Genomic DNA, 23737 nt, shown 5'->3' on the forward strand with positions numbered 1-23737 from the left:
TAAATTGCCAAGATCGGAGAACAACTCAACCCAGCCGTCAACCACCCGAGCTACACGTCTTCCGAATTAGTTCCAGGAAGTAGTTCTCTAGGATTCCAGTATTTAATATTCATGTGGATATTCAATACAGAAATGTGAGGGAATTAATACAAAGAACTGGTAAGGCAGGAAGTCAGAAAGAGATGAATTGCTCAAGCTCATCATAATGCCTACACCAGAGAAGTACGAGAGAAGAACCTAAGGGGGAAATGATGATTATTGAGAAGGCTGTGACCTGAATGATGCAGGAATATATTCGTGTAGTGTTTAAAATTTCACATAACATAGGCAGCGATCAACAACGCTCATTAATTCCAAGCTGCATATAAAATATTAGTGCACAGTCTATCCACAGATGTATTAGGGCTGGGCTGTCTAGTTGGCAATGTTACAGTTGCATCATTCAGCTGGGTCGACAACTGGATTATTTTCAACAGTAAAATTCTGTAAGAGTCCCGCTTTCCCATACTCTAAGATGAAAGGGAGATGCGGCTCATGGCTATTCAAACACCAACCATTTATTCTGGTCTGGAAAAAGATTGCAAAGTGTATAGGTACTTTAAAGATATCACTGGAGTCTACTCAATAGACATATTCAGAATTGGATTTTTGTGAAGTCAGAAGTAGAAAGTAAAAGAACTTTCTGGAGACATCAGGTTGTCCCAGGTTGCCTTGCTGTGGCACTCTTCCTCCAGCTCTTTATTTTGTTTATTTCTGGTGGCGTCCCTTTGCATTATTCTACCATCTGACATATGCAGGCCATGAAAATTCAGAAAATGGCTGTATACTGGAGTTCCTAGGGAGATGGAAGATCTGACTGTGGAAGTCCAAGTACGCAAGTTCTCCCGTAAAATTTTACAGCATTTCTTCAAGACAGGGCATTTAATTACAGAAATGCAAGCATCTTGAAGAAATGCAAGAATAGGGGTTCGTAAGACAGCTACTCTTGAAAATGAAAACTGTTTATATGTAACCTCCACTCAGTAATCAAATTTCCATCAAATCTGAGCAATCTGCCTAATGTAATACAAAAGAGTCAATTGGTAAATAATTTAGAGTAAAGAGTTAACCATATTATTGTGGAACTGGACTCATATTTATGTTAGACTAGGTAAGGATTACTGGTTTCCTTCCCAAATAAAAAAATTAAGTGTTTTATGGCAATCCACCACTCTTCAGCAAACCGGCCTTTTATACCAACTTTATCTGGATTTTGTAAAAATATTAAAACTTACAAGCTGTCATGTTAACTCTCATCTTTCGATTAATAGTTGAGTAACAACTGCAACCTCCACTGATTTCGGGCCAAGATAATACACAGGAATGAATCTCATGCGAAGTTTGACAATGAGCCAGACAGAAAGCTGCTCAGACATTGAGCCAAAACTTGATCAAAGAGACTTTCAGGAGGGATTTAAAGGATCAGAGGGAAGTAAAATGTTCAGAAGATTTAGAGAAAGAACTTGAGGGTTTAATGGCCATATTGTCAGGTTGCTGGGTATAGTCACCAATGGTGCTATGCAAAAAGCTAATGCAAAAGATTAGAAGTGAGGGAGTGCAGGGATTGTGAAATGATATGAAACTAGGGGAAATAAACAGAGCTGGGAAAATGTGGCAATGGAGGGATTTTTGAACAGGATTGTGAAGTTCAATGTTCTGTCATGAAGAATCAGCGTGCTGCTAACAATAGACTGAAGAATTTTCATGGTCTGTCTATTGTATTTCAGAGATCATGGCTGTCCCTTTCACTGCAAATTAAACATGAAGGGCCAGGGATAGTGGATGTTTCCAATTTTGATCACTAATTGATGATTCCTGCTATCCGGTGCATGCACATTAATGCTGGCGAAGGATTTGTTCGATTTTTTTGTATTTCACGAAGTAATAACTCAAGATCTGGCTTATGCAAATAAAAATCATAAGTTAATGACCCAGAGCAGAAAAGCACATGCATCTTCTTCATCAAAAGAGCAAGATGGGAAAGAAGTAAAGAAAAAAAAATTAAATGAAAATTTATCATTTTGTTCTTGAGTATATAACTTCTATTATATCAGAAATTATAGTTATACTTTACACAATTTCAATACTAACCTGTGAATCAAGACCAAGCATCAGTAACATGGAGAAAAAGAGAATGGCCCATAGTGCTGCTGGTTGCATTTGTGTCACAGCTTGTGGATAAGCAAGAAATGCGAGCCCAGGGCCTGTGGAAGAAATCACATATGCCAGAGCTACAAGGCCGGAGAAAAACTTGTTGACGTGCATCTACTCCACAGAAAATTTACAGTAAAAGTACAGAGGTCCTGCTGTTGGTAGAAGTTGGAGTGATAAACTTGTCTGCATCAGTCGAGGTCCTTACTTGGGCTCAGGAGGTCTGAGACAGAAACACATTAGCAGCACCAGCCCAGGGCCACTGGAGTAATTTCAAGCCAGTTGGGCTGCTTAAATAGCTGAAAGGATTCTAGCCTTATCAAGGAGGGGAGCAGACATGTATAACTTTTCCACTACTGATGGCCCACATGCATTTTAGATGACTGACTCTGGGCTGTTCAATACTGTAATTCCTCAGTCTGTTCCATTCGTGCTGATGGTGGTTTCATGACTCAAGAACAGAGGATCTCCTAGCAACTGAGGTGAGATTTTATTTTATCGAGAACAAAACAGTCATTAATTTGACCCGTTGAAGTGTGAGGTCCACCCGTTATCATTCCCTGACATTGCATGGTCAGGTAGTCACGTTAAAAACAGTAATCACTGGATTACTCCCAGCACCACATGCTAGTCAGGGCAGAAATAGAATGATGTAATAGATGAATGTATGGCTGAGAACTGGCGCAGGGGGCAGGGCTTCAAGTTCTTGGATTATTGGTACATCTTCTGAGGTGGGGGCAATCTGTACAAGAGGGATAGGTTGAACCTGAACTGGAGGGAAGCCATATCCTGGCAGGGAAGTTCAATGGTACTACTCGAGAGGGTGTACTCTAGTTTAGCAGGGGGATGGGAACCAAAACACCAGGTCAGAAAAGAAAGGATTGAAAGGAAGGTGGATGTCATGCCGAGTAAGATACAATGGGATAAAAGATATGAAGTGTGTGTATTTTAATATTAGGAATAGTATGGGTAAATGTGATGAACTTAGAGCATGGTTTAGTACATGGAACTGTGATGTTTAGTGACAATAGAGACTGGGCCAAGAGAAAGACAGGAACAGATGCTTAATATTTCATGGTTTCGATATTTTAGAAAAGATGGATTTCAAGTTCAAGTTTAATTATCATTCATGAATACCCATGAATACAGTCAAATGAAGCAACATTCCTCCAAGGTGCAAAACACAGTACCAAAAGTCATACACAACACAAAGCACATATAGCACATATAAAACAGCAGTAAAATAAAGTCACAAAAAATACATAGTCCAAGTCACTAAGTTCATGAATGTTGCAGCGGTCTGCAGTTGAACACAATTTAACTTGTCTTCTGCTGAGCAAACACTAGGGGGCAACACACACTCCAACATGGAGGCTCACCATTCTGCAACAGGCACTCCAGTGGAGTATCCCATTCCGATGCCTCCCCTGGGGGGCTGCAAGCAGGCAACACCACAGCTTGAGGCCTAGTCCTCACACTGACCAATGCCACACATCTACACCCACCATTCACTCTATAGCCAACAAATTTTACTTGCAGCATTCCACACCACCAATATCCAACAGGGTCTTGCGAGCCCACGAAAAATGACTAAGATGATAACTCTTAGACTGGACACCTTTTTTTGCACACCAGCGTCTCTCTGTTGCAAACAGAGAAGGAAGTAAAGTTGAGGGGTGGGGTAAATTGCACTATTAATCAGGAGTGATATCACAGCTACATTCAGAGGGAACATAATAGAGAGTTCATCCACTGAGTCTATATCCTTACAACCCAATAACTTAAAAAAATGTTGTGATCAGTCTGATGGGATTATATGGGATTACACTACTGACTCCAAATAGCAACTAGGACATTGAGGAATAGATGAACAGGCAGAAAAAATGATGACTAGATAACTACCTTTCTCAGTTCAAAGTAAATTTATATGCCACCATACTGTACGTACTTTGATTATAAATTTACTTTGAACTTAGAAAGGTAGTCACCTGGTCAGGCTCATAACCCAACACCAGCCCAAATATGGCTACTCCCCTTCTTCAGCTATTTACATGTCGATTTAGGAAAACTCTCCTGGATGCCCCATCCAGACCCGTTTTGCACCAAAGAAGTTCCAGTCTGTAATAGGGAAGTTGAAGTCAGCCACAGCAACACCCTGTTTTTACAGCAACACTCACAACACGCGGGAGGAACTCAGCAAGTCGAGCAGCATCCGTGGAAATGATCAGTCAACGTTTCGGGCCGGAACCCTTCGTCAGGACTGAAGAGGGAAGGGGCAGAGGCCTGTTTTTAAAACTTTCCGTAATCTGCCTGTTCATCTGTTCCTCAATGTCCTAGTTGTTAGATTCATTTTCCTGCTGGCATTTCACAGTAAATACCAATAAACAAAGTAATAATAATAATAATAAATATCAACAACATGAGATGAAGAATCCTTGAAAGTGAGTCCACCGGTTGTGGGAACATTTCAATGTTGGGGTGAGTGAAGTTATCCTCTCTGGTTCAATAGCTTGATGGTTGAGGGGTAATACTGTTCCTGAACCTGTACTGGCAGTCCTTGACGATGGATGCTGCTTTTCTGTGAGAGTGCTCGTACGGATGTGCTCAATGGTGGGGAGGGCTTTACCTGTGATGGACAGGCCTGCTTCCCCACTTTTTGTAGGCTTTTCTATTGAATGTCATTTGAAAGGCACTCACATGCCGCGATGTCAATACACTCTCCATCACACATCTATAGGACTTTGTCAGTTTTAGATGACATGCTGAATCTTCGCAGCTTCTTAGACCGTGGAAGTGCTGCCACGGTCTCTTTGTAATTGCACTTACATGCTGGGCCCAGGACAGATCCTCTGAAATGATAACACCGAGGAATTTAAAGCTGCTGGCCCTCTCCACATCTGATCCCCCAAAGAGAACTGGCTCATGGACCTCCAGACTGTTTGGACTCAATAATCAGCTCCTTCATCTCGCTGCTGACATGGAGTGAGAGGTTGTTGTTGTGGCACCACTCAGCCAGATTTTCAATCTCCCTCCTGCATGCTGGTTCATCTCCTCTTTTGATTTGGTCAATGACATTGGTGTCGTCAGCAAACTTAAATATGGCAGTGGAGCTGAGCTTAGCTTCACAGTCAAAAGTATAAAGAGATAAGGGCAGGGTGCTAAGCACACAACCGTATGGTGCATCTGTGCTGATTGTGATTGTGGAGGAGATGTTGTTGCCAATCCAGACTGACTGGGGTCTGCAAGTGAGGAAATTGATGGTCCAGTTACACAAGGAGGTATTGAGCCCTTGGTCTTGGAACTTACTGATTAATTCTGAGGGGATGATAGTATTGAATGCCAAGCTGTAGTCAACGAAGAGCATCCTGATGTATCTCCACTGTCCAGATGTTCCCGTATTGAGCACAGAGTCAATGAAATGGTATCTCTGTCACAAGCAAGAGAAAATCTGCAGATGCTGGAAATCCGAGCAACACACACAAAATGCTGGAGGAACTCAGCAGGCCAGGCAGCATCTATGGGAAAAAGTACAGTTGACGTCTCGGACTGAAATGTCTACTGTACCTTTTTCCATAGATGCTGCCTGGCCTGCTGAGTTCCTCCAGCATTGGTGTGCCTGCTGTGGACCAGTTGTGACTGTAGGCAAATTGGAGCAGATGCTAGTCGCTTCACATGTAGGAGCTGATATGGTTTTTTTAATTGACATGCAGCATGGAATAAGCCCTTCTGGCCCTTCGCGCCATGACGCCCAATAACCGCCGACTTAACCCTAGCCTAATCATGGGACAAATAACAATGACCAAGTAACGTACCAACTGGTGCATCTTTGGACTGTGAGAGGAAACTGGAGTACCCGAAGGAAACCCACACGGTCATGGGGAGAACCTACAAACTCCTTACAGGCAGCTGCGGGAATTGAACCCGGGTCACTGGAACTGTAAAGCGTTGTGCTAACCACTACACTACCGTGCTGCCCAAACGCTACCATGCTGCCAACTTCTCGCCAGCTTCTCAAAGAACTTCATCACTGTGGATGTAAGGACTGCTGATTTATATTCATTGAGGCAGGTTCATTGAAGCCTGCTTGAACTGAGGGTACCTCAGACAGCCAAAGTGAGGGATTAAAGATATCGATGAATACTCAGCCAGTTGATCAGCATGTCTTTAGTATTCGGCCAGGTACCCCATCTGAGTCGGGTGCTTTCCGTGGGTCCTCCCTCCTAAAGGATGCTCTCACATCAGCCTCAGAGAATAAAATAGTAGGGTCGTCGGGGGCTATGGGAGTTCGTGAAGGTGCTGGCATGCTTTGATGGTCAAAGTCAATATAAAAGGCATTGAGCTCATCTGGGAGCAAAACCTTGTTGTCACCTATGTTGCTTGGTTTCACTTTGCAGGAGGTGATAGCATACAAACCCCGTCACAGCTGTTTAGCATCCTTCAGTGATTCAAGTTAGGTCTGGAATTGACGATTGGTATGTTAGATGGCTTTCCAGAGATTATACCTGGACCTCTTGTGTTTTACTTGGTCACCAGACCTGAATGCCACAGATCTGGCCCTCAGAGGTTGCTGATCTCTTGCTTCAACCAGAGCTTCTGGTTGAGGAAGCGTCTGAATAATTTTGTGGGGCCACACTTGTCTACAACTGTTTTCATAAAGTCTATGGCAACCATGACGTATTCATTCAGATCCTCAGATGAGTCCTTGAACATGGCCCAGTCCACCGACTCAAAGTAATCCTGTAGCCGCTCCTCTGCCTCCCCTGACCACCTCTTTATTGTCCTTATCTCTGGAGTCTTGCTTTTTAGCCAATGCTTTCATGCAGGTAGAAGAATGACAGCCAAATCGTCAGATTTCCTGAAAAGTGGGCCAGGGATGGAACAGTAAGCATTCCTAATCACAGTGTAACAGTGGTCAAGTGTGTTGGCGTTCCTCATGCTGCAAGTGATATGTTGATGATAGTTGAGCAGAGATTTCTTCAAACAAGCCTGACTGAAGTCCTATGAAATGCATTGGGATAGGCTGCTTCTTGTTTGCTAACCACTGTATTCAATACCTCAAGTACTTGCTTGAAATCATCAGCCTTTGTGGGTATATAAGCTGTGGTCGGGATCACAGAGGAGAACTTTCTTGGTAAGTAGAATGGTCAGCACTTAAACATTAGATGTTCCAAGTCAAGGGGAACGAGAGTACAAGACTGTCAGTGACCACAACTCCATAAGTTTTAAGCTAGCTGTAGATAAGAATAATTATGGAGCTAGCAGGAGGGCATTACTGTACTTTGGAGAAATTAAGAGAGACATTGGCATATTGAGAGAGTATTAGGCAGGAACTAGGGAGACTTATTTTGGGAGCAGCTGTTTTTGGGCAAACCCACAAGATGATTATATGGAGGGTGTTTAAAGACTAGTTGACAGAATACAGACAAGTATGTTCCAGGAAGAAAGAAGAACAGGGATGGCAAGGTAAGGGAACCTTGGAAGATGAGACAGGTGGTGCATTTAATCAAGTAGAAATAAAGAAGCATGTGTATGGTTTAGGAAGCTAAGTTCAAACAAAGTCCTTAAGTTATAAAAAAGAAGGCTAGAGAAAAGCTCAAGAAGGGAATTAGGAAAGCTAGGCACGGTCATGAAAAGTCCATGGAAAGTGGAATTATGAAGAGTCCCAAGCGGATAACAAGGGAATGGGTAGGACCACTTAAGGCTAAAGGAGGAAACGCATGCTTGGAAGTGAAGGATGTGGGTGACATCTTAAATGAGTACTTTGCAACAGTATTTACAAAGCAGAAGTAGAATGTAGGGAGATAAGTGAGTCATATGCCAATTTGCTAGGATGTTTGAGATAAATAAGGGAGTAGTGTTGGGTCTGGGAAAGAACATTAAGGTGGGTCAATCTCCAGGGTCTGAAGAGATATACCTCAGGTTATTGACCAAGGGCAAATATGATATTGCTAGAGTCTTGACCAATATATTTGTTCCTTCTCTAGTGCACAGCTGACCTCCTGGAAAACTGGTGAGTAGCTGATGTTTTTCCATTATTCAAGAAGGCAAATAGGGATATTCCTGGAAACTACAGACTGGTGAATTTCACGTCAGTGGTACAGAAGTTACAGGAGAAGGTTCTTGGGATAGGATTTATAAGCATTTGGAAAACTATGGCCTAATTTGGAACAGTTAGCATGGCTTTGTGTGGGGCAAGTTATCATACCAATTTGATTGAGCTTTTAAGGAGGTGACAAAGGTGGTTGATGAGGGTTAAGCTGTGGATGTTCTCTACATGAAATTTAGTGAGGTGTTTCACAAGGTCCCTCAGAAGTGGATCATCTAGAGATTAAGATGAATGGGATCCATGGTGGATTGGCTGTTGGGATCCAGAATTAACTTGCCCTTAGAGACAGAGGGTAGTAGTTGATGGGACTTATTTTGGCCGGAGGTCCACAATGAATGGTGTTCCACAAGGACCTGTACTGAGACATCTGCTTTTTGTGATAATGTAAAGGACTTGGATGAAAACATAGATGGGTGAGTTAGTAAAAATTGGTGGTGTTGTGGATAACGTAGAAGACTAAGAATGCAGCAGGATTTAGATCAGTTTCAGCTATGGACAGAGTAAAAGCAGATGGAGTTTAACCAGCCAGATGTTAAGAGTTGTATTTTGGGAGATTAAAGGTGAAGGGACAGTGTACCATTAATAGCAAGACACTTAACACTGCTGCTGTACAGAGGAATCTTGGAGTCCAAGTTCATAGCTCCCTGTAAATGTCTACATGGATTAATAGGGTGACATTGCATACAGTTCTGGTCACCCCATTAGAAGAAGGATAATGAGGCTTCGGAGAAGGTGCAAAAGAAGTTTACCGGGATGTTGCCTGATACAGAGTATGTGCTTTAAGAAGAAGTTGGGCAGACTATATTGTTTCCCTAGAGCAGTGGAGGCTAAAGGGAGAACTGACAGAGGTTTATAAGATTATGAGAGGCATGGACAATGTCAACAGCTGGTATCTTTTTCCTAGGGTTGAAGTTTCTAACTTCAGAGGTCATGTATTTGAGCTGAGAGGGGTTAGGTTGAAAGGAGATGTGCAGGTCAATTTTTTTCACAGAGAATAGTAGGTGCCAGGAATGTGCTCTCAGGGCTGGTGATGGAGTCAGTATGACAGGTATTCAAGAGGCTCTTTGATTGGCACATGAATGTGCAGGAAATAGAAGGATATATATGTATAGGCATATTAAATTAGTTTAGTTGGGCATTTGATTACTATCTTAATTAGTTCAGCATAACAATGTAGACCAAGGGCTTGTTCCTGTTCTGTACTGTCCCATATTGTATAATATGCCATTTTCCAATGGTGGGCGCTATTAGGCTAATCACATATTCATTTCTGTTAGACCAGAATATCCTGCTGATATTATTATTTTATAAAGTCCTAATAATATGGATAATTACTGTGAACGGGATACCATACCTGAATTGATACAATAAATGGCAAGACACTGGCAACAACTATAAAGACAGAAGCTGTTCCTATTAGATATTTTGTTGTAATCAGCTTGATTAGAAGCAACTCAATAATACCCTCCTGAAGCCCAATATCAAAATCCAGCATATTAAAAAATATCTACAGAGCTGAAGACCCACAGTCAATATTTTAGGAACAGCTTCTTCCATCAGGTTTTTTAATGAATCTATAAGGACTATCTCACTATTCCTCTTTTCCACTATTTATTTATTATTTTAATTGTATCTTACAGTATTTTTATGGCTTGCAATGCACTGCTGCCACAAAATAACTAATGCCACGGTGTATATCACTGACAACGAGCTTGATTCTAAAGTATTAGGTTTGAGGCTTCTATTACATATAGGCAGATACGAATGACCTTCAAGGAGCTTGGCGTGAATAGCTCAGTACTTACCTGATGAAGCAAGTTCGCTTACTGGTTTATTTGTGATGTGGGCCATGAATCCAATGACAGAGAAAATGACTAATCCAGCAAATATGCTGGTACAGGAGTTTATACTGCAGACTATGAGGCAATCTCTGGAAGATAAAGCAGACAGATGGAATTCATTTAAATAATCTCAAATAATTAATCTTTCTTCCAGAGTGACTGATAGGAAGTTAATCTTTAAGTATGTGTTAATTTGGAAAATGATTTTAGATATTCAAAAAATTATTTTCTACCATGTTTCATTCTTATTCTCCCATTGCCCTTCCATTATTCTGACTTATGTACTGTCGTGTACCCCACTAACCATGCAGGAGCCCTGTTCTCTGGCAATATCATCGTCTGTTTTCTACCCAGGCTGCCAAAAGGAGCATGAAACTGTCTTGAGAAAGGCTTGTGAGAATGTAAAGTGACAGGTTTCGTAAAATATTTATTACTTTTATAAATACTATGATAATGGAAAATAAATACTACTGTAATCTTCCCCCCCTCCGCCCCCAACTTTCTTATGTAATCACATAGTGGAATTAAACGTCAGTCTTCTAATAGTTCTGGGGATGGTCAATAACTTTTTTTTAATCACAGAGTGGTCTGGAAATTCTATCAAGCACAGCAGTACTTCTATGTACTGTAAAATGGAATATTGCAAAAGTTTAATAAATAACAACGAATGAAACCAATTATCTCTGGTACTTGTGCGTGTCTCTGTGAGCACGTCTGTGTGTGCGTGTCTGTGTGTGCATGCATGTGTTTGTGTGTCTGTGCCTAATATCAATGGATGTAAGAAACTAGCATGGTCACAATATAAGTTCTTGTACCTCAACAGCAACAGCACTCATGTGCTTCACTAGAAAGGACATCACAGTTGTGGAATAAATACGAGGCTTTGCTTCTTTTTATTTCCTTTAATTTTTAATCTACAAGAAGATCATTGCCTTCCACTTTAATCTCATGTTAAAGACTTTTTCTGTAAAGTTTAAGTCAGTGATTGTAAAAAGTCCTTAATAATAACAGGAATCACAAGGGAGTATATTCAAGTGTCACAACAACTGATTGATTATGCATTCAGACCAGGTCAGAAATTGAAAATCTCATTACCTCTGCTGGACTGTGTTACAGAAAGTGGACTCAACAAACAAATGTAACCATTACAACAAACCATAAGCTCACTTTCAGTAGAAGTTGAAAATTAGAAAAATTCCTACTGAATTGAATGCAATTCCATTAAAGTGACTTACCTGTAAATGTTGTTGTGGAATTTATTATAACTGCCCAAAGCAATAAGTGATCCCAAACCTAGTCCATAGGAGAAGAAGATCTGTGTGGCTGCATCAAGCCAGACCTACCCAAAAAGGAACACACGCTCATGGATGATTAATGAATCAGTAGTTCATCAAAAGCAAATAACTGCATCAAAATAAATCTATATTTATTAAGGTAGTCAGTTGAGAGATGGACCCTAATAGATTTCAAGAGAATATAGACAGACTGATGGTATATACGGTAACAAACAATATACTGGAAGAATTTAGCAGGTCAGGCAACATCCGTGGAGCAAAAGGACTTGTTGGTATTTCCGGTCAAGACCCTTCACCAGATAGTATAGACAGGTATGTGGTGCATAAAATGTAATAAAATGAAATGTTACATTCTCATAGGCAAAGTGAAAAGAAGCAACACAAATTAATTAAGGGGCGCACGTCTAATGGAGCTGCAGGGAAAAGAGAACTGGGCTTATCTGTGCAAAATTATTGGAGATGGTAAGAAAGAATTTTGAAAATTAAATTTACAAGTCAAGACATAGAGTACTAGAGCAATGAAGTCACGATGAAATTGTGTTGAATATTTGTTCATCCTCAGCTGGGGAATTGTGTCCATTTCTGGATTCCAGCCTTTAGGAAGAATATGAAGGCCTGCAGGAGATCTACTCGTATGATTCCAGGATGAAGGGTCATAGAATGACATAGATAGATTGAAGAAATATGGCTTTGTTTTTGAAACAGGGAGGTTTGTAAGAGGATCTGAATAAAATTATGAAGGCCAAGATCCAGAAGACATAAAGTGAAGATGATTTGCAAAGGATCACATTGCAACACGAGGAAAGGCTTCTTTTGTTCTACAAATAGAATTTTAGTCCCCTTATCTAGGAAGGGATGCATTTGTACTGGAAGTAATTCAGATTAAATTCACTAGCTTGCTTGAAAATTGAAAAGCTGGAATTCAGAAATAAAGATAGGAAGAACTTGAAATATATAGCAGGTCAACCAGTATTCAAGTGTAGAGAAATGGAGTTAATCAGGTCATTTACTGTGTTTTTCCCCATATCTTGCCAGAATCACAGAATATTTCTAACATTTTATACACTTATTTTAATACAATCATTTTTGCAATGAAGGGGATGCTTTATGAAGAAATGTTGTGTAGGTTTGGTGTATACTCATTGGTGTTTAGAAGAATAAGAGGTGATTTTATTGAAACAGTGAGATTCCAAGGGGACTCAAGAAGATGGGTGATGAGAGGATGTTTCCCCATGTAAGGGAATATAAAATCAGGATTTCAAAATAAGTGGTCGCCCATTTAACGCAGTGTTAAGGAGAAAATTATTCTTTCAGAGCCATAAATCTTTGGAATTTCCTGTCTGGGCAGCAAGGGCACAATATTATTGAGTAGACCTAAGCCTATGTTAAACAAAATTTTGTAGTATAGGAGAGCTGAACTTCATACAGAATGGATAAGGAAGTTAGAGCTAAGTCCTGGATCAATGAGCTGCAAGCTTATTGAGTGGCAGGCCAAGCTCACAGGGGCACTGGACTTCCCCTGCTCCCATTAGTTATGTTTCTCATGGATGACTAGAATTTGAAATACTTGGCCAAGGAATACTCGAGGCAAATTCAATCATGGCTTGCAACAGACGAGTAGATGTAAACAAAAACATTTTAGGCTACAGACAGAGGGTGATATAATGGGACAGGCTTGATGTACTTGCCAAAAGTCAGTTTAGATTTAATAAGCTAAATACCCTCCATTCATGCTGCAAACATTCTGTGCCTTGATGTTCATCCTAACCGGACCAACAAAAATTAAAATCCACCATAATAAAGGTGGTAGTGTCACAACCATGGACTCTGTGTGGGGTCTACGTGCCCCCGCAGGCAAGCTGCACATCAGGTTCAGCAATTACACTTGTGAGTAACACATTCCAAATGATTACTGTCTCATTGTGGTGGTATTTAACTCTCTTCTTTACCTTCTAGTTCACTCAACCTATTCTCATGAGGCATGCTCCCCAATCCAGGCAACATCCTTGTAAGTCGCCTCTGCACCCTTTCTATAGTTTCCACATTCTTCCTGTAGTGAGGTGACCAGAACTGAGCACAGTACTCCAAGTGGTGTCTGACCAGGGTCCTATATAGCTGTAACATTACCTGTCAGCTCTTAATCCCACAATTGATGAAGGCCAATGCACCGTATGCCTTCTTAACCACAGAATCAACATACACAGCTGCTTTGAGTGTCAGTAGCCAGTAGCCAGTTAGCCTACCTATGTGTCTTTTGGATGTGGGACGATTTTGGAGTATCCGGAAGAAACTCATGCTGTCACAGGGGAATCATGCAAACTCCAGTCAAACCCAGAATAAGCACTTACTGCTGCACCACTCTGCTATCAAAGGTAGTAGAGCAAGGACTTTCATTCACATTAGGGAGGAAGACACTTCTTCTCTGATAAATCATCTCAGTTTTTTATAAACCAGGATCAGAATGCTGTTCATCTTCCTAAAGTCAAGTGAATACCATGTGTAAAACCTGACCAAGATTATTTAACATCTAAAAATCTAATTTTTTAACATAAAACTCATCATGGCCAATGAACTATTGTTAAGACCTGGTGACTACAACTCCGTACATTTACCACAAAGCACATTCTGTTAACTGTTCATCCACCAGTACGTATTCAATGCATCTCCAATGAACCCTGTGTAGAAGATTCTGCATGATTCTACAGGAGGGGAGAGTATTTGAGGGTGATTAAACAAGTTGTTGCACTGACCTAAGCAGGAAACAGAAGTTAGGAGAAAATATATGTTTGAAAAGATGATATTGAATTGAATAAGAGAATTTCACACAACCTGTAAGTTACTCCCTTCAAAATGTAACATGCAACAACAAGATTCTCTTGAACTTTGGAAGGTGAAAGCTCAAAGGGAAACATTCCTAATCTACTTTCCTCAAGGCCACAAATTGATACATAGCAGTGACAGTTGTCACATTGCAACAGAACTGCAGCGACATTGAAAATCCACATTGTACTCACTTGTGAGCTTGAGAGCTTCTTGAAATTGGGAGTTAAGTAAAATAAAAGCCCTTCCTTTGCTCCTGGGAGAGTTACTCCACGGATAAATAAAATGATCAACATGACATAGGGATAAGTGGCAGAGAAGTACACAACCTAGTTAAGATAAAATGAAGAGAAAAAGTACAAAATTAGAAGCATGAACACAAGACAGAGACTACTTTGCAACAGAGACTGCATCTTTTCCATTAGCCATTGCATTCAACCTTGCAATCTCCGGGAATTAAAGGCTAATCTCAGATTCCAGCATCTAGTTTTATTTGTTTTCCTGTGTATTACTATATGAATTGCAAGACAGTAAAACAGTGACAACATAATTATTTCTACTTGGAGAGGCAGGTAAAACCTTTATGTTTCTTTTCTAAGACCTACTGAACCCAATTATGCTAATTGAGAACCATTTCATTGACTTTTCTCGATTTTTTTCTGAAGGTAAAGTAAAAGAGGAATTTATTGACCCCCACCTTTCCTGTCCATTCCACGCCTTTCCAGATTGAGAAATAAACTAGGATCCAGGAGAGAGCCAGTGTGCCAGCCAGAGGCCATCGCAAATTTCCTGGTTCATCTAGCCCACTGGTAATTTGGTGCATATTTCGTCTGAAAATACATGTAAAAAAAGGTGATCTATATTTTATAATCTAACAGATAATATATACATCTCAGTGGTTTCCTTTTATCTTTTATGGTTGCATCCTCAAATGAGGAGAGAGGAAGTGATGAGATTGCTTTGGGCCATGTTCAAGCACTCATCTGTGGATCTGAATGAATATACCATGGTTGTCACGAACTTTATTAAAACAGTTGTAGATGAGTGTGTCGCCACAGAATTACTTACAGCCTTCCCCAGTCAGAAGCCCTGAATGAGCCATGAGATCCACAACCTACTGAGAGCCAGATGAGAGGCCTTCAAGTCCAGTCACCGAGAAAGTTACAAGAGGTCCAGGTATGATCTCCAGAAAGCTATCTCATGGGTGAAGTGGCAAATCTAGACTAAACCTGAATCGATGAAGGATGCTCAGCAGTTTTGGCAGGGTTCGGGTACTATCGCCCCTTATAATGTTAAATCAAGCAATGTAGGCGACAACAGGGCTTCCCTTCCTGATGAGCTCAATGTCTCCTATGCTCACTTTGACTGTCAAAGCATTGAGAAGCCTTCACACACTCACACAGCCCATGATGACCCTGTGATTTCAGTCTCTGAAACTGATGTGAGAGCATCCTTCAGGGGGGTGAACCCATGGAAAGCATCTGGCCCAGCTGGGGTACTTGGCCGAGTATGAAAGACGTGTACTGATCAACCGTCTGGAGTGTTCACTGCATCTTTAAACTCTTGCTTCATCAGTCTGAGGTACCCACCTGCTTCAAGCAGGCTTTAATTATAACATGCCCAATGACAGCATGATGATTTGCCTCAATAACTATCGCCCAGTAGGACTTACATCCACAGTGATGAAGTGCTTTGATGAGACATATCAACTCCTGCCTGAGAAGCGACTTAGATCCACTCCAATTTCCCCACCAGAGCAACAAGTCAACAGCAGATGCCATTTCATTGGCTCTTCACTCAATCCTGGAACATCTGGATAGTCAAGATACATATATCAGAATGTTTTTCATTGACTACAGCTCAGCATTCAATATCATTATCCCCTCAAAGCTAGTCAATGAGCTCCAAGCCCTTGGCCTCAATACCTCCTTGTGCAATTGGATCCTTGATTTCCTCACTTGCAGACTCATTCAGTTTGGATTGGCAACAACATCTCCTCCACCATCTCCATCAGCACAGGTTCACCACAAGGCTGTGTACTTAGCCCCCTGCTCTACTCACTTTAAACTTATGACTGTGTGGCTAAGCCCAGCTCCAATATCATAGTCAAATTTGCTGATGTCACCACTGTCATAGTCCAAATCATAGGTGGTAATGAATCAGCACAGAGGAGGAAGATTGAAAATCTGACTGGTGGTGCCATAACGAAAACCTCTTACTCAATGTCAGCAAGATCAGGAGCTGATTATTGACTTCAGGAGGAGGAAACTAGTACTCATCAGAGGATCAAAACCGGCAAGGGTCAGCGACTTTAAATTCCTTGATATTATTATTTCAGAGGACCTGTCCTGGGCCCAGTATGTAACTGCAATTATGAAGAAAGCACAGCAGCACCTCCACTTCCTTAGGAATCTGCAGAGTTTCAGCATAGCATCTAAAACTTTGACAAACTGCTGTAGATGTGTAGTAGAAGAGTATATTAACTGTCTACATCACAAGCCCTTGAATGGAAAGTACTACAAATATTAGTGGATACGGCCCAGTCTATCACAGGTAAAGCCCTCCCAATCATTGAGTACATCTACATGAAATATTGTTGCAGGAAAGTAGCATCCATCATCAGGGACCCCCACCACCCAAGACATGCACTCTTCTCGCTGTTGCCATCCGGAAGAAGGTACAGGAGCCTCAGGATTTATGCCACCAGGTTCAGGAATAGTTACTCCCCCTCAACCATTCGGTTCTTGAACCAAAGGGGATAACTTCACTCAATCCTCACTTTCCTCATCATTGAAGTGTCCCCACAAAATTTGGAATCACTTTCAAGGACATTTATCTCATGTCCTCTGTACTTAATACTTTATTTATTATTATTATTTCTTCCTTTTTGTATTTGCACAGTTTGGTGTCCTTTGTACACTGGTTGAACGCCCAGGTTGGGCAATCTTTCATTGATTCTGTTATCGTTATTATTCTGTAGATCTATTGAGTATGCCCACAAGAAAATGAATCTCAGGGTTGTATACGGTGACATATATATACTTTAATAATAAATGTACTTTGAAATTTGAACTTTGAGTCTTCTCATCTTTCAACGCAATCATACTAATTTCTAGTCAGATATTATCTCCTGCTAGGTAAAATTTAGAGTATATCATTATCTCCTCTATGATCTTGAAACAGTAACTACATATTACATGAAACCAATCCAAAGTGGCCATCTCACCGGACTTCATTCTGCTCTTATATTCCCATAATAACATACAGATAACTGACAACTGCATGTAAAAGAACAACATTTGCAGGTCCGCTCTATGCCACGATGATAGCACTGAAGTTTGGAGGTCATTCGCTGTTTGGTGACTGGAGGAGCAGGATTGCTCTTTGACTTCAGCATTCTATTGACTAATCCCAGAGTTTGGAATGTACCCAAATTAAATTAGTTGCATGACAGTACGTGCTTCATTTACTGAAGCTCTACAATAGAAGTGAAGGTCAGATCAAGAATACAGGACAAAATGAGAAAACTGTGAGGCAAGTTACCCATTCTCATGAACAGTGACCAACCAAAGGGCAGCATGGGCAGAGGGTAGGTTTTCTGCCTGGCTTTTCAGCTGGAAAAACGTAAGTGAAGAATTAAAAAAAGAGAAGTAATTAATTTTACCCACTGTAATAATGTGTATCTATATAGTTACAGGCAACAATGAGAATGAGATCAGTCTTTGCCAGATTAGGTGAAGCATGAAATAGTTGCAGAATTATATCAGTGCAGAATTATAGCACACCCAAGTTCCAGGGAGCACCAGGATGATTTTCCGCTTTCCACATCAACACTCATTCAGGAATCACCGTGTAATCAGCAGCAAATACCAAGTCAAATCCAAGTCAAACATATACATGGCAATGGATAGTATCACCATTCAGACTGAACTGGAAAACCACCCAGCCAGCATTACCGCCATCAGTCACAGGAGTATAAATATCTTATTAATGACGTACTGGATTTCCTGCTGCCCCCACCCTATCCCCACCCACTTTCCACCAATGCTTGGGTAGGAGTCGGGTAGATGTTGTCTTAGCAAGAATATACACTGCCAATCCACATCGCCTCTCAATTTTCAGTCTGTGTACCCACCAGTAGGCATGATACATAGATAGCTATTATGAAAATGTGTATTCTGAGGTATTTCTCACAATTTATTTGGTTTGTTTTCTGAATGCAATGAACATCTCATAAGCACAGACAAGTCACTTTGCATTGATAGCTGAAAGTCACCTTGTACCAATGGTTTGCCAGAGCTTTCATAAAACATTGTGTACATCACTCAGAGAGGAGACCATATTGCTAATTTTATGGTAGATTTTTTTTGCAGATATCCTCATATTGTAACAAGCTTCCAAAACATGTTTCCTAAATTTTAATGACCCAAGGCTGAACAGCTAGTCTGAATCATGGTGCCCTGCTTGTCCATTAAATATCACATTTTACATAAATATAATTAACAAACACTATCCAATCCTATTCACTAGTTAAATGAGCACAACTTACTCCCAAAATTCTGTCACTGCACTGGTCAGGTTGGAGGTATCAGCCAGGGAATAGTTAGAGAAGCAAGCTTTTGTGTTCCAACTATTGCCACAGCTTTGCCAAGGAAGTACCTGAAGAAAAGATTAATATGTCCATTAGTCAACGTGTTTAAAACAAGGAAAGAAAATCCAAATAGTCTGTTTTGCTATTTATTCATTCTTCACTGATCCAGAATTAATGTTGGGGTCTTTCTCTTTTCATTGTTTCTGGGAGCTCCTGATAATATCCAAAGGGAACAGGTTAGCCTCCACAATACACAATATATAGTGTCTCCTCTCAGCGTCCTCCAGCAACTGCTCATCTGTAGCTGCTTTCTCTAACTCCATGTCCAGTTTGAAGAGATGCATGAGACTAAACCACCTCCAACATTATCTTATGAAAATGTCTGATTTCCTTTTAAATTATATAATAACGAAACACCTCTGAGATTTAAATCCAACAATCTCCTGTGGAGTATGCCACACCATGATCTCCACCTTCAGCTGCCAGAGACCCAAGCTGTGGAATATATTCTTTAAACTTCCCTGCCTCTCTTTCCCTTTTTCAGGTGCTATTTGAAGCCTACTTAGCCGCAAACGTGTCATAATTTTTCCTTCTGCAGCTCTGAGTCATATTTTGCTGTGTAATCCTTTCATGAACTCTTGGGTGGTTTCTCTGTACTAAAGGGGGCCATATAAATGCAACGTGATGTTGCTGCTCACAATCTGAAGATGTGGGAAATTGACACGTAGCCCAGTAGTTAACCAAACCTCTCTCTAACATCCAAACAGAGCATTATTTATCCAGGTCCAGATTCAATATTGACCTCCAGCTGTGTGGAGTTTGCACATTTTCCCTGTGACCACATGGGTTTCCCCCGACATGGCAAAGACATGTAGATCAGTAAGGTAATTCACCACTGTAAACTGCCAGTTGGTTAATACACAAGGAGAATATCTTAGAGTGAAAACTAGTGCAGGGATATGATTGGAATAGACTGGATGGGCTGAATGGCTTCCTTCTATGTTGTATTGAGTATGGAAAGCGGAAAAAAGTTTCTTACAAACAACAAGTTGTTCCTGCTTTTATAAAAGTAAAGCTCATTGTATTGCCCTTATCAAAATGGTACACTTACCATTTCTTTAATCTTTCTTCACGTCTGCCACTGAAGTTACAAATGAGATCAAAAGAGCCCTGGTGAAAATTACGGATAGTAATACCTGAATACTGAGGCTCACCGTTGAGAAAGAGCTGAAGAGGTAGTAGAGAGCCCATGCTATGATCACAATGTAGTAAATGTTGAGCCAAAATGACAGGATTACAGCAGCCAGCCCAACTCCTGTCAGGAATGAGAGTACAGTTTAATATGGAAAAGACATCAATAAACAATCACCTTAGGGTAGCAAGAAAGGAGCTTAAGAAGGGGCTGAGGAAAGCAAGAAGGGGGCATGAAAAGGCCTTGGTGAGTAGGGTAAAGGAAAACCCCAAGGCATTCTTCAATTACGTGAAGAACAAAAGGATGACAGGAGTGATGGTAGGACCAACTAGAGTTAAAGGTGGGAAGATGTGCCTGGAGGCTGTGGAAGTGAGTAAGGTCCTCAATGAATACTTCCCTTCGGTATTCACCAATGAGAGGGAACTTGATGACAGTGAGGATAATATGAGTGATGTTGATATTCTAGAGCATGTTGATATTAAGGGAGAGGAGGTGTTGTAGCTGTTAAAATACATCAGGACGGATAAGTCCCTGGGGCCTGACGGAATATTCCCCAAGCTGCTCCGCGAGGCGAGGGAAGAGATTGCTGAGCCTCTGGCTAGGATCTTTACGTCCTCGTTGTCCACGGGAATGGTACCAGAAGATTGGAGGAAGGTGAATGTTGTCCCCTTGTTCAAAAAAGGTAGTAGGGATAGTCCGGGTAATTATAGACAAGTGAGCCTTCCGTCTGTGGTGGGAAAGCTGTTGGAAAAGATTCTTAGAGATAGGATATATGGGCATTTAGAGAATCATGGTCTGATCAGGGACAGTCAGCATGGCTTTGTGAAGGGCAGATCATGTCTAACAAGCCTGACAGAGTTCTTTGAGGAGGTGACCAGGCATATAGATGAGGGTAGTGCAGTGGGTGTGATCTACGTGGATTTTAGTAAGGCATTTGACAAGGTTCCACACGGTAGGCTTATTCAGAAAGTGGGAAGGCATGGGATCCAGGGAAGTTTGGCCAGGGGATTTAAAATTGGCTTGCCTGCAGAAGGCAGAGGGTCGTGGTGGAGGAAGTACATTTAAATTGGAGGGTTGTGACTAGTGGTGTCCCAAAGGGATCGGTTCTGGGACCTCTATTTTTCGTGATTTTTATTACATTGTGGGCCGAAGGGCCTGTACTGTGCTGTACTGTTTTATGTTCTATGTTCTTATCAGTTAGTTTATTAAAAATGAATAATGAAAAATCACAGACTAGACCAATACAATTCACTCTGAATATGAACAATATTCAACAAGTAGGAAGAAAGCAAATCATTGGTATGGGGCCTGCAATTTATTAAGATGTTCTACTCTTGAAACAACAATTAAATTCTTCTTAGCTAATGATGTCTTTAGTGCAGCAACACATGCCCCTGGAGGCTTTTGATTTGCTTTGTCACCTTGCAATTGGATATGAAATTGTGCAATGCACGGGATTGTGCTCCTGTCTATAAACACAGTGTGACTGCTGCGTGTAAAGTTGTTTAAAATGCAAGGAATTCCCTATAAACTGTGTAAGAATAGTCATTATTTACTGGTTGGTTTTTAATGTGTGGTACAGTGGTTCTACTTATTTAGACGTTTCTAGAGTACTTTAATTTTGCTGAGGGTTATAAGAAATTATATAATAAGCACCAAAGGAAGGGGTGGGGCAGGAGTTCTCAGTAGCAGGCCAAGTCTGGCATCAAAATGGGGCTTCAATCTGTTGTGCAACAAATATCCACATAGATAGCATGCTAATAATGAACACAATACTGCTGTAAGTGCTACAATACAGCAGACTATTACCTTATTGCAACAATGATTCTGCTGACCGGATCTACCACTAGGTTTGGCAGAGTTTCTGTCAAGATTTATGGCAGTTTACTGCATGCTGCAAAGCCTCATCTTGGTGATGGCACTGCCCCGTGGAACCAGCCATGGAGCAGCAGGGGAGGAGGAGTGGGAGGAAATGGAAGGAGGAGTGGGAGGAAGTGGAAGGAGGAGTGGGAGGAAATAGAAGGAGGAGTGGGAGGAAGTGGAAGGAGTGGGAGGAAATGGAAGGAGGAGTGGGAGGAAATGGAAGAAGGAGTAGGAGGAAATAGAAGGAGGAGTGGGAGAAACTGGAAGGAGGAGTAGGAGGAAATGGAGGGAGGAAGTAGAAGGAGGTGTGAGAGGAAATGGAAGGAGGAGTGGGAGAAAACGGAAGGAGGAGTGGGAGGAAGTGGAAGGAGGAGTGGGAGAAAATAGAAGGAGGAGTGGGAGGAAATGGAAGGAGAAGTGGGAGGAAATAGGAAGAGTGGGAGGAAATGGAAGGAGTAGTGGGAGGAAATGGAAGGAGGAGTAGGAGGAAATGGAAGGAGGAGTGGGAGGAAATAGAAGGAGGTGTGGGAGGAAATGGAAGGAAGAGTGGGAGGAAATGGAAGGAGGAGTGCGAGGAAATAGAAGGAGGTATGGGAGGAAATGGAAGGAGAAGTGGGAGGAAATGGAAGGAGGAGTAGGAGGAAATGGAAGGAGGAGGAAATGGAAGGAGGAGTGGGAGGAAATGGAAGGAGGTGTGGGAGGAAATGGAAGGAGAAGTGGGAGGAAATGGAAGGAGTGGGAGGAAATGGAAGGAGGAGTAGGAGGAAATGGAAGGAGGAGTGGGAGGAAATAGAAGGAGGTGTGGGAGGAAATGGAAGGAGGAGTGGAAGGAAGTGGAAGGAGGAGTGGGAGGAAATGGAAGGAGAATTGGGAGGAAATGGGAGGAGGAGTGGGAGGAAGTGGAAAGAGGAGTGGGAGGAAATAGAAGGAGGAGTGGGAGGAAATGGAAGGAGGAGTGGGAGGAAATGGAAGGAGGTGTGGGAGGAAATAGAAGGAGTGGGAGGTTTTGGAAGGAGAAGTGGGAGGAAATGGAAGGAGGAGTAGGAGGAAATGGAAGGAGGAGTGCGAGGAAATAGAAGGAGGTATGGGAGGAAATGGAAGGAGAAGTGGGAGGAAATGGAAGGAGGAGTAGGAGGAAATGGAAGGAAGAGTGGGAGGAAATGGAAGGAGAAGTGGGAGGAAATGGAAGGAGGAGTAGGAGGAAATGGAAGGAGGAGTGGGAGGAAATGGAAGGAGGAGTAGGAGGAAATGGAAGGAGGAGTGGGAGGAAATGGAAGGAGGTGTGGGAGGAAATGGAAGGAGAAGTGGGAGGAAATGGAAGGAGGAGTGGGAGGAAATGGAAGGAGGAGTAGGAGGAAGTGGAAGGAGGAGTGGGAGGAAATAGAAGGAGGTGTGGGAGGAAATGGAAGGAGGAGTGTGAGGAAATGGAAGTGGATGAAGAAGCAGGGAGGAGGCAACCTCATCAGTGACCTTTGGGCTAGGTTCTCTGATTGCAATTGCTTATAGAGATTCAAATTAGCGTTCAGCAACAGTTCTATTTGTTCATCAGCAGTTCTAGATCTCCCTTTTCCACTTGTGCTGGCCATCATTTCATCCACTCATTCCAAAAATAATAACCAATGAATATTAAACTTGTAACATAAATTTATAAATTAATTCATGCCATTTTGCAGAGGGGCATTAACAAGTTGAATTTGTGTATTCCAGTACTGCATCTACCTTACAATGCACTAAAGTAAATAATGGGGTGCTGAGGAGCATTGTGGAACAGAGAGACCTAGGGAGGCAGCTACACGGTTCCTTGAAAGCGGCAATGCAGGTAGGCAGGATGGTGAAGAA

General features: G+C 41.6%; 1 protein-coding gene across 1 annotated transcript in view; it reads right to left on the minus strand.

Annotated features, from left to right (window-relative positions):
- The window catches only part of LOC134351592 (sodium- and chloride-dependent GABA transporter 1-like), a 48654-nt gene that overhangs the window by 18920 nt on the left and 5997 nt on the right, over nucleotides 1-23737 (minus strand). Inside the window, exons 4-10 of the mRNA XM_063057953.1 lie at nucleotides 20058-20158; nucleotides 18802-18911; nucleotides 14950-15082; nucleotides 14447-14581; nucleotides 11373-11476; nucleotides 10102-10226; nucleotides 2131-2243 (exon numbers count right to left, since the gene is read on the minus strand). Of these exons, the coding sequence (XP_062914023.1) occupies nucleotides 2131-2243; nucleotides 10102-10226; nucleotides 11373-11476; nucleotides 14447-14581; nucleotides 14950-15082; nucleotides 18802-18911; nucleotides 20058-20158 (821 nt within the window). The remainder of the gene's footprint in view (nucleotides 1-2130; nucleotides 2244-10101; nucleotides 10227-11372; nucleotides 11477-14446; nucleotides 14582-14949; nucleotides 15083-18801; nucleotides 18912-20057; nucleotides 20159-23737) is intronic.

The sequence above is a fragment of the Mobula hypostoma genome, chromosome 9, assembly GCF_963921235.1.
Source record: "Mobula hypostoma chromosome 9, sMobHyp1.1, whole genome shotgun sequence".
Classification (NCBI taxonomy): domain Eukaryota; kingdom Metazoa; phylum Chordata; class Chondrichthyes; order Myliobatiformes; family Myliobatidae; genus Mobula; species Mobula hypostoma.